Source organism: Rousettus aegyptiacus, unplaced genomic scaffold (assembly GCF_014176215.1).
Source record: "Rousettus aegyptiacus isolate mRouAeg1 unplaced genomic scaffold, mRouAeg1.p scaffold_m13_p_2, whole genome shotgun sequence".
NCBI lineage: Eukaryota > Metazoa > Chordata > Mammalia > Chiroptera > Pteropodidae > Rousettus > Rousettus aegyptiacus.
The window spans coordinates 13,904,881-13,914,855 of NW_023416295.1; the positions used below are offsets into that span (position 1 = coordinate 13,904,881).

At 42.9% G+C, this 9,975-nt stretch overlaps 1 protein-coding gene across 1 annotated transcript; it reads left to right on the top strand.

Moving 5' to 3' along the window:
* Window positions 1-755: 755 nt before the first annotated feature.
* On the top strand, window positions 756-6,616 carry RESP18 (regulated endocrine specific protein 18). The gene is given in 8 exon segments (XM_036237962.1): window positions 756-761; window positions 1,002-1,159; window positions 1,161-1,294; window positions 3,179-3,201; window positions 3,203-3,284; window positions 4,314-4,384; window positions 4,387-4,448; window positions 6,534-6,616. Coding segments are annotated over 8 exon segments (564 nt in total). The 3' UTR covers window positions 6,562-6,616.
* Window positions 6,617-9,975: the final 3,359 nt, after the last annotated feature.

A 9,975-nucleotide genomic window follows, 5' to 3' on the forward strand; every position in this document is an offset into this window, starting at 1 on the left:
TCTCCCTCATAAAGACTCTTGTGACTCTATTGGACACCCCTAGAAAACCCACCACACTCTCCTCTCCTTATCTGAGGTTAATCACACCTGCAAAGCTCCTTTTACCATGTAAAGTAACATTCACGGGCTTCAGAGATTCAGGCATGGACATCTTTACAGTCCATCATCATAGTATCGTGGTTATGTAGTAAAACTATCATTAATTCTAAGAGATGAGTATTGAATTATTTAGGATGAAAATGTCATGATGTCTGTAAGCTATTTTTAAATATTTCATCAAGAGAAACAAGCAACTGTGACAAAATCTTAATTATTAGTCTGGGTCGTAGGTACATGTGCATTCATTAGATTCTTCTCTTTTTTAATATTTGGAAATTTTCATAATAAAATTTTTAAGCTTAATAAACAAAGTATTGAAATGCCATTCTAGGGTTCAGAAAGCTTACAAACTAACCTATAATTTTTTTAAAGACTACAGCACCTGGTATTCCTAGGTGGTCTCCCATCCAAGGACTAACCAGGCCCGACACCACTTAGCTTGCAAGACCAGAGGAGATCAGGTGTGTTCAGGGAAGGGAGAGTTTTCAATAACCTACAATTAAATAGGAGTGGAAACACAGATCAGTTAGTTCGTCAGCTAGTTAGTGCAATAACTCTAGTGAAAAGAGCACAGTGGTTTGAACCAGAGTGATGGCGATGATGTGCAATATGTTTCACAGGTCAAATCCATGTATGCTGAAGGTCTTTTTAGGAGGATGAGGGTAAAGCGAGCATCAAAGATAAGAAAAATAGACTAAATACATAGAGTGCCTACTGTCCAATCATTGTTCACATTTAGTCCTCGCAATAAATTTATGAGGTAGGTACAGTTCGCACCTATATCTTACATGTAATCCGTTGCTCCAACCTTGGAACTAGGAGCAGAGGCGGAAGCCCTTGGGACCTGGTTTGCATTAAAAAAGTGGGCACCTGGGGATGGGGTGGCTGTGGGGACCATAAAGGAAAGAAAGAGTTGGATAGGCGTCTTCGGGGGCAGGACCCACCTGCGATTTGGTGGAGCTGCCAAGGGAGGGGTGTGCAGATCTAGCTTCGTCGACGGGCCGAAAGCAACAGCCCCACCTAGTCCCTCCGGCTGCGGTCTCTCTACCTTCTCTGAGACCGGCGGGGAGCGAGCGCGCAGAGCCCGTGAGGATGCGGCGCCCGCTGTGGCTTGGGGTCTCCGGGGGTCTCCGTCTGCTCCTCTGCTTCCTGCTGCTGAATAGCCACCCAGAGGGCCGCAACATTAATGGCCACGGTCAGGAGGAAACCCAGGGAGGGGGATCTCGGGCAAGGCCAGAGAACGATCCTGAAAGGAGTGGGTCGGGGACCTCAATCGAGGTTAGGAATTTAGGCGGGAAAGAACATTTGGGGGCGGGGGGCGGTGAAAGAGATAAATGTAGAGAGAGTTTCGTAGAAGAGACACAGGCTTGGGGTGGGTTTCCTTCCCCATATGGGATATGGATCTAAGAGAGGCGGACTCGAGAAAACTTGGGATTTGGGAAGAAAAAGGAAAAAGAAATGGGCAGAGGGGAGTAAAAGCTGCCTATGCGATCACAGGAGGGGCAAGCCGGGAAAAAGATGCCCGGAGCTGAGAGATATTTAGGGGACCAGGACCTATGGACAGTAGGAGAAGGGACCGCGCGGGTTTCGGGGTCCTGGCTCCGGAGGGAAGGCTGGGCCGAGAGACAAGTTAGGTGTTTGCAATCCGGTTTCCTATAAGAAGGAGAAGATTAAGCTATAGTAAAAGAGTTTGGAGGGGAAGAGTCCATCCTTCTTCCTCCCAGCAGCTCTGCGCCAGCTGGACCAGCGCACTAAAGTCTGAGAAGCCAGAGACCAACTGCGCAAACTCGAGAATTCCATGCAGGGAGCGTGGGGAAGACAGCGCAAATTCCTGGTCTGATACTAACTCTCCCATCCGGATTCTTAGGTTTAGAGGCCAATGCTGAGGACTCGCAAAGAACTGTGGGAAGAAGCCTGGTGGCAGATTATAGGAGGAGTGGGGTGGGGAGGCAGGTCAGGCCTTGTGGGAATGCCTCGCCTTCTAGACCGCCCCTAGCTGCCTCCACGCCTGGCTTCCGCCACCTGTCAGCACCACGGACAGAGCCAGGCGCCCTCTAGGTCTGAGAGAGGAAGTCCGAGTCACTTTCCCTATCAGTCCTTTGAGTTCTGCCTCAGACAATGATCTTCCCTTCCAGAGATTGTTTCCTTCTCAGTAGGATGCTGGAGGTTCTGTTCCTTCCTAAAGCCAGGAAACTGATATTAGGATCCATTTGATTGGGGAAGAAAATTATTATTATTTATTTATTTTTTATTCCAATAATTTAATAGAAAATTAAAATAGTAAATAACATGAAAAAGTTTAAGAAGATAGCTGAGCTGGCTCAGGCACAGGCCAGCCTAATATAAATTAAAGAGCTAGGGGAAATGGTGGGGGAAGGAGGAAAGAGGCAAACTACCCTGCACAATTATTGGGAGACAGCTCAGAATGCAGTGGGTGGGAATTCCCTTTCCTTGAGGACTGCCCATAAGGATTCATAGTAATTTTACTATAGAAAAAAAGCCCAGACTCTCCTCCAATTCTCCAACATCTACTTGGAATAAGGAAGATGTGTATAGCATTAGGGCCTATCCTCCCCCACCTCTGCACTTCCCCTATGCACGGTTGGGCAAACCGTGGCTTTCAGGACAAGGATCCAGACACTCAATATACATACCAACACTTTCTCCTATAAGGATTCCAGGCCTCCTACCTAATTTCCTCCAGGCTTCAAATCCTTCCCTGAAATGCTGTTCACCTGCTTCTCATGACCCACCTGTTCACCTGATTATTATCCCCTGTGTACAGCTATCCGAGTCTCTGCTTACCTCAGCCTCCACAGGCTGCTCTTTGCCTGTAAGCTTGGTTATTAGCTGGAAGTTGGTACCAAAGATGAATGAGATGCAGTGGCTGAAGAACAGTGCAGGTGGTGACTGGGGAAGGGAAACAGGAAAGGAGTGCTTGAAAGGAGGAAGGGATTTGGTAAGGGAGCCAGAGACCAGGGAACCCAGGGATCATAGTGGGAGGAGGATAGTTTTCTTCAACTGGGGTTTAGAAGGCTCCTGGCCAAGCTCCTTGCTGATGCCACTGTTTTGTCCTTAGGTGGCCAAGGCCAAGTTGGAGTGGGGGCAGTTCTGGCCCTTCCAAGAATCTACTACTCCAATCTTCCAGCACTTGTAAATTGTACTCCAGCAGATTGTGCCACAAGGTGAGTATAAGCTGGAGAAGAGAAGCTGTGGCTTGGTCAGAGACAAGGGGAGGGAGGATAGTGAGGGGTTGTTTGATCTGAGGACAGATTTTCTTCCTCAAATGTCTCTACTTGAAACTTTACTGTCATGTTTGCCTCATGGAGAAGGAGTGAGACCAGAGTGGGGGTGGAGTCAGATGGGTGGGCAGTTTGCCGTTAAGCACTCTTGGGAAGAGCCCAGCAGAGGCTTCTAGAAGCCCCCAAAAGAGGCCAGCATCTAACTCCTTTGGACTAATGCCAGCCCCTGGCCCTATCTGAATCTTTCCAGAGCCATAAATCATTACGTTCTCAGCCAGGAAAACACACACCCACCCCTGTGTCTGAGTAGGAAGCAGATCAAGTTGTATGACAAATAGAGGGGAAGAATGAAAGGGAGTGGAAGGTTCCTTGGAGAGATGGCTGACCCGTCCTTAAAGCAGAGTTTCATGAAGAGGGGAGAAGGGTTGTATAAAAGATCTGTCTTGAATTCATATTACTACTACTGCTACTGGTGTCTAATATGTGTATAATACTTTAGAGCAGTGTTTTTCAAAGTGCATCCTAGGACCAGCAGCATCAGCACCATTGAGGAACTTGTTTGAAGTGCTCATTCTTGAGCTTCACCCCAGACCTAATGAATCAGAAACTCTACGGGTGGGGAACAGTAATCTGTATCTTAACAAGCAGGAGATTCTTATGCACATTAAAGTTTGGGAATCACTATCTTAGAGTTTTGTAGGCACTCTTTACCTTCCTAATCTTATGTAATAGCATCAAATGAATCAACGAAGAGAATATAATCCTAATCCTAATTGAATAATCCTATTTATTACATGAGTATTTATTACATTACTGTGCTAAACAACTTTTATACACCATCTCATTTCATTCTCTCCACAAATTATGATCATTTACCTACTTGAGGGAGAGGGGTAGTGTAGATCTCACTTTGTCCTTGGAGTGGGCCAGAGAGTCCCAGATGTCAATTCACCTCATCCTTTCACCCTGCAGGTTTGTTCTGGAAGGATGACATCCCCCGGGATATGATGACCCAGAACATGGGGCACATAAGCAGACTCCACCCCCCCAAGATCCCTATCTGAGGGACGGAATGGCAGCCTTTCCCACCAAAACCACTGGGATGAGGTAGGCACATGAGGCCTATGGTCAGTCCATGCTGTTTGGTAGACAGAGCAGGGAGGAAACAGGTATTAAAACTGCAAGTAAGAGCTACTAAGGGCACATTGAGAATGATTCAGAGGTCCTGTCTGGAATATGCAGTAAACAACACCACCAGCCATTAGTGATATCTGCAAAGGGAGAGGAAGTTGGTTATTAGCAAGTGTAGCTTCCATTTGTCACTCCTGTCTTGTGTAGGGGCAAGCAAGAGGAGAAACTTCAACTCCTATTCCCCAAGATGAGGCTCATGCCTCGTCTCAAGAATTTTAAATCCCTAACTGTGGGTCCCTTTTTTTTTTCCCTCTGGGGCCCTGTCACCCATCTCTGCTTTCTTCTTAACTCTTGCTTTCCCTCCTCACAGAGCCCAATGGTCAAAGTGAACAGGAAACTGCTTTACCTCCAAAAGTGGTTTTGAAGGCCCTGAAACAACAGGTGGCCAAGCCTGTTGTGGTGAGGGACTCACATTTTCTAGCGAGGTTGGAATCTCCAAGAAATTGTTTAAATGAGGGGGACAGGTACGAAGTAGGGAATAAGTAATGAATGGTGATTGAATAAGCTAAAGAAAAGATCTTACCTTTCTCAATCAAAGGGCACTCCCACTTTCTTTTTCTTTCTCACAGACGGCCTGTGGGTGTACATATGAGAGGTTGGTAGGGCAGGTGATGGTAACCTCTAAGGATCACACATAAGCATTGAAAACTGAAGTTTTCAAAATTAAATAAAAGGTCCTCCTTTTTCAATGTACTCTCTTGTTTACAGGAACTGATAGCAACTGATGGATAAATGGGAGAAGTAGCCCAGAGGTCTTCACATTCAGAACACACACACACACACACACACACACTCACACACACACACACCAGTTTGCCCTACTCTATGGCCTGGGCAAGTCACCTAGGTAAAGCTCTGAGTTATTTCCTTGAGATGCACGAACTTTTCAGAAACCAGATTGAAAACACCCATCTGGCACGCCCATCTGTCTTTCTAGATGAAACATTGGGTCCCAGGCTGGTCAAGGGACTTACTCAAGGATGCGTGGTAGGTTCATGGCAGAGGCAAGACTAGACCCAGGTCTCCTGATTCCCATTCCTTTCCCATGCACAGCCCCTGCCCTTCCTCTCAGGGACCACAGTGCAGGCTGGGCTGTTCTAAACATCAGGCTCCTACTCATTGACAATTTTTTTTTTTATGAAGACCAGAATTACAAGAAGGTGGGAGCCAGAGGAAGTTATAAAGAAAGGGCCTCCCAGGCAGAGAGCTCTAAAATGACAAGTGCTCTGAGACAAGAACACCGTGGCATGTTAGAGGAACAGATGAAAATGTCAGTGGTAGAAGATTAGGTTGGAGAAGTACACCCAGGACTAACCATACAGGACCTCGTGGATCATGGTAAAAATTTTGTACTTTAAGTATAGTGGTAAGTTAACTGGGAAGCTTTAAAGAAGGAGATGTCATAATGTGGTATACGATTGTAAAAGGCCCCTCTAGTGATGTTGGGGAGTGGACTGTGAAAAGAGCAAGAGTAAAAACTGAGAGGCCCATAAGGAGCTGGCCATCCTGGTCCAGGAGGTACTGCAGTGGCCTGGACTAGCTTGGTGGCAGTGGAGCTAGAACCCCGAGCTGGTGTGCACTCCATCCAGAGGCACCCTGCACTTCAGGGGGCTTCCAGCCCCTCATGGTCTCCTAGGAAACTAATTCCTTCGGTTCCTACTCCTGTAAGGTGACATCTGGGCTTCCAAAGCCTGGATTGGTTGCTGGGTCAGTACACTCAGAGCTAACTGACAGACCTGTGAGGGATTTGTTGCCATGGTGCGTCTGCAAATGCAAACAAGGTGCTGCCATTCTTCTCTAGCCCTGAGCTCAAGAGAAAATCATGGGAGTGAAGATGAATTACATGTGGGAGCCAAAAGAACAGGTATTGAATTGGTGGGCTGAGTCACTGTGGGCTTACTCAAATTAGGCTGTTATTGAAACATTCGGAGAAGGAGAGTAGGTGAGGGAGGGGCCATCTCCCCACATACTGATTCCAATCCTTTTTTCTTCTTGTTTTAGGGCTTCTTTGAGCCAACCCACACTGTGAGCTGCAACCTTGTCGCTGATTGAGACCTTGTTCGCAGCCTCTCAGCCCCAATGCCCTCCCCATTCCCCTCCAGGATGACTTAAATCTGGATCATTAAAATGGACTTTTATGCAAACTCTCTGTGACTTGTCTTGAGACAGGATACATGGAAGTCAGATCTCGTCAGAGCTTCTGAAGTGAGAGAGGAGGGGACCAGAGCAGGGAGTTGGGGAGAGGAGAGCTCAACTCTTCAGCTGGTGCTGATGGAGGCTGGTCTCTGTCTTATTTTCTTCCCAGTGGCCACTCCTTAAGTGGGGAAAATGAGGGTGGAGAAGTGTCAGCCTTCTCCACCACACCCAGCTATGTTGTGTGATCTAGTTGCCCACCCTACCTTGTTAGATAAGCCTGCACCCTGCTGTTTTATGAGGGTCTCCACCTACAACATTAAACCCCCTGCCAGGGCTCTCCCACTCATCTAGTTCCCAAGAATCAATAAAGTGCTGCCATCAAAGTTTACACACATTAACTATTTTGATGGCTCTTGCCAGGTTGCTCCCAGTATCTTAAAACCTTAAAGGGGGTGAGTAATCTGACCACCCATGCTCAGCCCAACCAAACACTGGAATATCCTATTTAAAGAGCTTTATATTTCTCAAAGCACTCTCACTCACTGGATACTTACAGGTGTCAGCAAATAGGAAGGCATCAAGATTTAGTTTCTCTAAAGAGTAACAGAGTTGTATACATATACTAATAACTGTACAGCTATAAACATGTTTGTATACTTTACTAGATATGTTATACTTTAATAATAAATAATAACTATGAACCTCTCAAAATCTAAAAGGTAAATAAGAAAAAATGTATTTGAAAAAAAGAATGGGGTGATCTGCTCTACCTGATACCAAGACTTAGTATGAAGTTGTAGTAATTAAGAAAGTGTGGTATTGATACAAGGATAGACAGGTAGATCTATGGGAAAAAAGAGCCCACAGATAGACACACAACGTGGACACTTTATTTGTAATAAAGATGGCACTGCAGAGAAGAGAGGATAATCTTTTTAATAAATAGTTCAGGAACCATTGGATACCCTTGTAGAAGAAAATTTCACCTTCATTCATAACTTAAGACGTACACACAAATAGAATCCAAGTGGATTATATGCCAATGTGAAGAACTAAACATTGAAGATTATTCCATAGCTTAAAGCCATTCAATGGTTTTATTTGAATTCTCTGAACTATGACTCTACAAAATTTTGTGGATAAAGCATTTAGAAGACAGTATAAAAAAAATAACTTCGTGTCCTATGGGTTAGAAAAGATTTCTTAAAGAGAAAACAAAGTGCTAAAAATAAAGTAAAATATAGTATATTCGATACATTAAATTAAGAATATCTAAAACGCTTCCTTACAGCTGAATTAAGACAGTTTTAGGGTATATTATTGTCTTTGCTGCCATGTGAATGCAAACTTCTTCCAGCTATCTTTCCTAATAAGAATGGAAAAGAATTTTCTAATCCATTAGTTGTCCAGTAGAAGTATAATTTATAATTATATATATAAGTTTAAATTTCTAGTGGTCACATTTTTTAAAAGTAAAAAAGAAACAAAGCTATGTTCACTCTTTTGCTTTCTGTAAAAATGGGGTTTGGAAAGACTTTTTTTACCTCTGATATCCCACAGAAAATATTGATATTGTGCCAATTGGATATAGTGAACAGGGTGCAGTAAGTATCCTAGATACCATAAGACACATGCATGAAAGAAGAACCTCAAGAAAGTTCAGAGTCCTGCCACATCAATGAAGTTTCTAGGGTCCAATTGTCTGTAGTATATTGATATATCCTCTCTAAAATGAGACAAATCACTTCACTTTGGACATCTACCACAATAAAAAAGAGATAATATTCTTTGTGAAAGAATGGGCCTCTCTGGCATTTGAGGCAAAATATAACACGCTTCAGTGTGCTGCTCTGACCTATTTATGGATAACTCATCAGGCTCCTAGTATGGCCTGAAGCAAGAAAGGGTTCTGCAACAGTTCCATGTTGCAATGCAAGTAGTCCTTTCTACAGTGTTTCAAAACTGATGAAAGACATCAAGCCACATATTCAAGAAGCCCTTTGAATCTCGAGGAGAGTAAATAAAGAGAAAACCCCTTCCTAGTCACAGCCTAGTAAAACTGTTGACAACCAAAGACAGGTTACTTACAAAAGAGTAAAGAATATACTAATAGATGATTTCTTCAAAAAAAATTTTTAAAGTAGGGAGAAGGGGATCAAGTGAGCAGATACCTCAAGTTTTCCCCTAGGATCTCCTCTCCACTGTCTCCACCCTGCTTTCTGTTTGAAGAGGCTGACGTGTGTGGACTACTTCAGTGAGTACACTCTTCCTCTGGATTCTGATTAGGTTAGGACAATGGGAATACCTAGAAGAGTTCAGAGAGACAGAGAATGAAGAGAGTGAGGAGAGGATATTTATTTCCCTGGCTTCATTCCTGTGAACTTGTTACAGATATTTTCTTCCCCTGACAGACAGGTGCAATAGGAAACATGTACAAAGGAATATATAGTCACACTATGTATTTGTGATAACGCCAAGCTGAAGCTAACCCAAAACCATGCTTCTCTGCTTTTTTTTTTACAGTTTTATAACCTAAGTTTGTATCCTTAGATTATAAAATTATATATTAAAGCAAAGAAGAAATATGGTCACCAAGAAAATGAATAATATTTACCTTTGGGAAGAGGTAATGTACGTGGGACACAACAAGGCTTCTGGGATGCTGGAAATGTTCTATTTCTTGACCTAGGTTACATGGATATTCATTCACTTTGCAATAAATTATTGAGCTGTTCATTTTTGTTTTATGCATTTTTCTCTCTACTTTAGTTTACAATGTTATTTAAAAGGAAATAAATGGAATGAAATGATAAAGACAGCAGAGAGAGAGTTGTGGAAGGTGCAGAGACTTCCCTGAGTATATCTTATTATACAGTTTTGATTTTTAAACAACGTAAATATTTTACATTATCCCCAAAATAAAATTATATAAAAAATCAAACCCTAAAATTGAAAACGAACTGAAACTAACCTACCAAATTATACATCAAATTGTTAAAAATGACTACTCAAACAAAAGAACTATTTCAAATTACTTTAGAACACAATATTTTGATGGTATACCTCTAGGGGTCATAGTCTAAGGACAAATAAACTACCAAAAATCTTAAACGTGTTCATTGTTTATTTGCAGAGTAATATTTGTATTATGATTTGTTAATTATTGTATGCATATTGTAGGATTAAACACATAAGCAATTATGTTAAGGTCATTAGAAACCAAACACTTCAGTGTAAGAATAAAGAAATATAAGTATAAAATCAAAAGAGTTCAGTAAAAAAAAAAAATCATAGTTAAATTTTAATT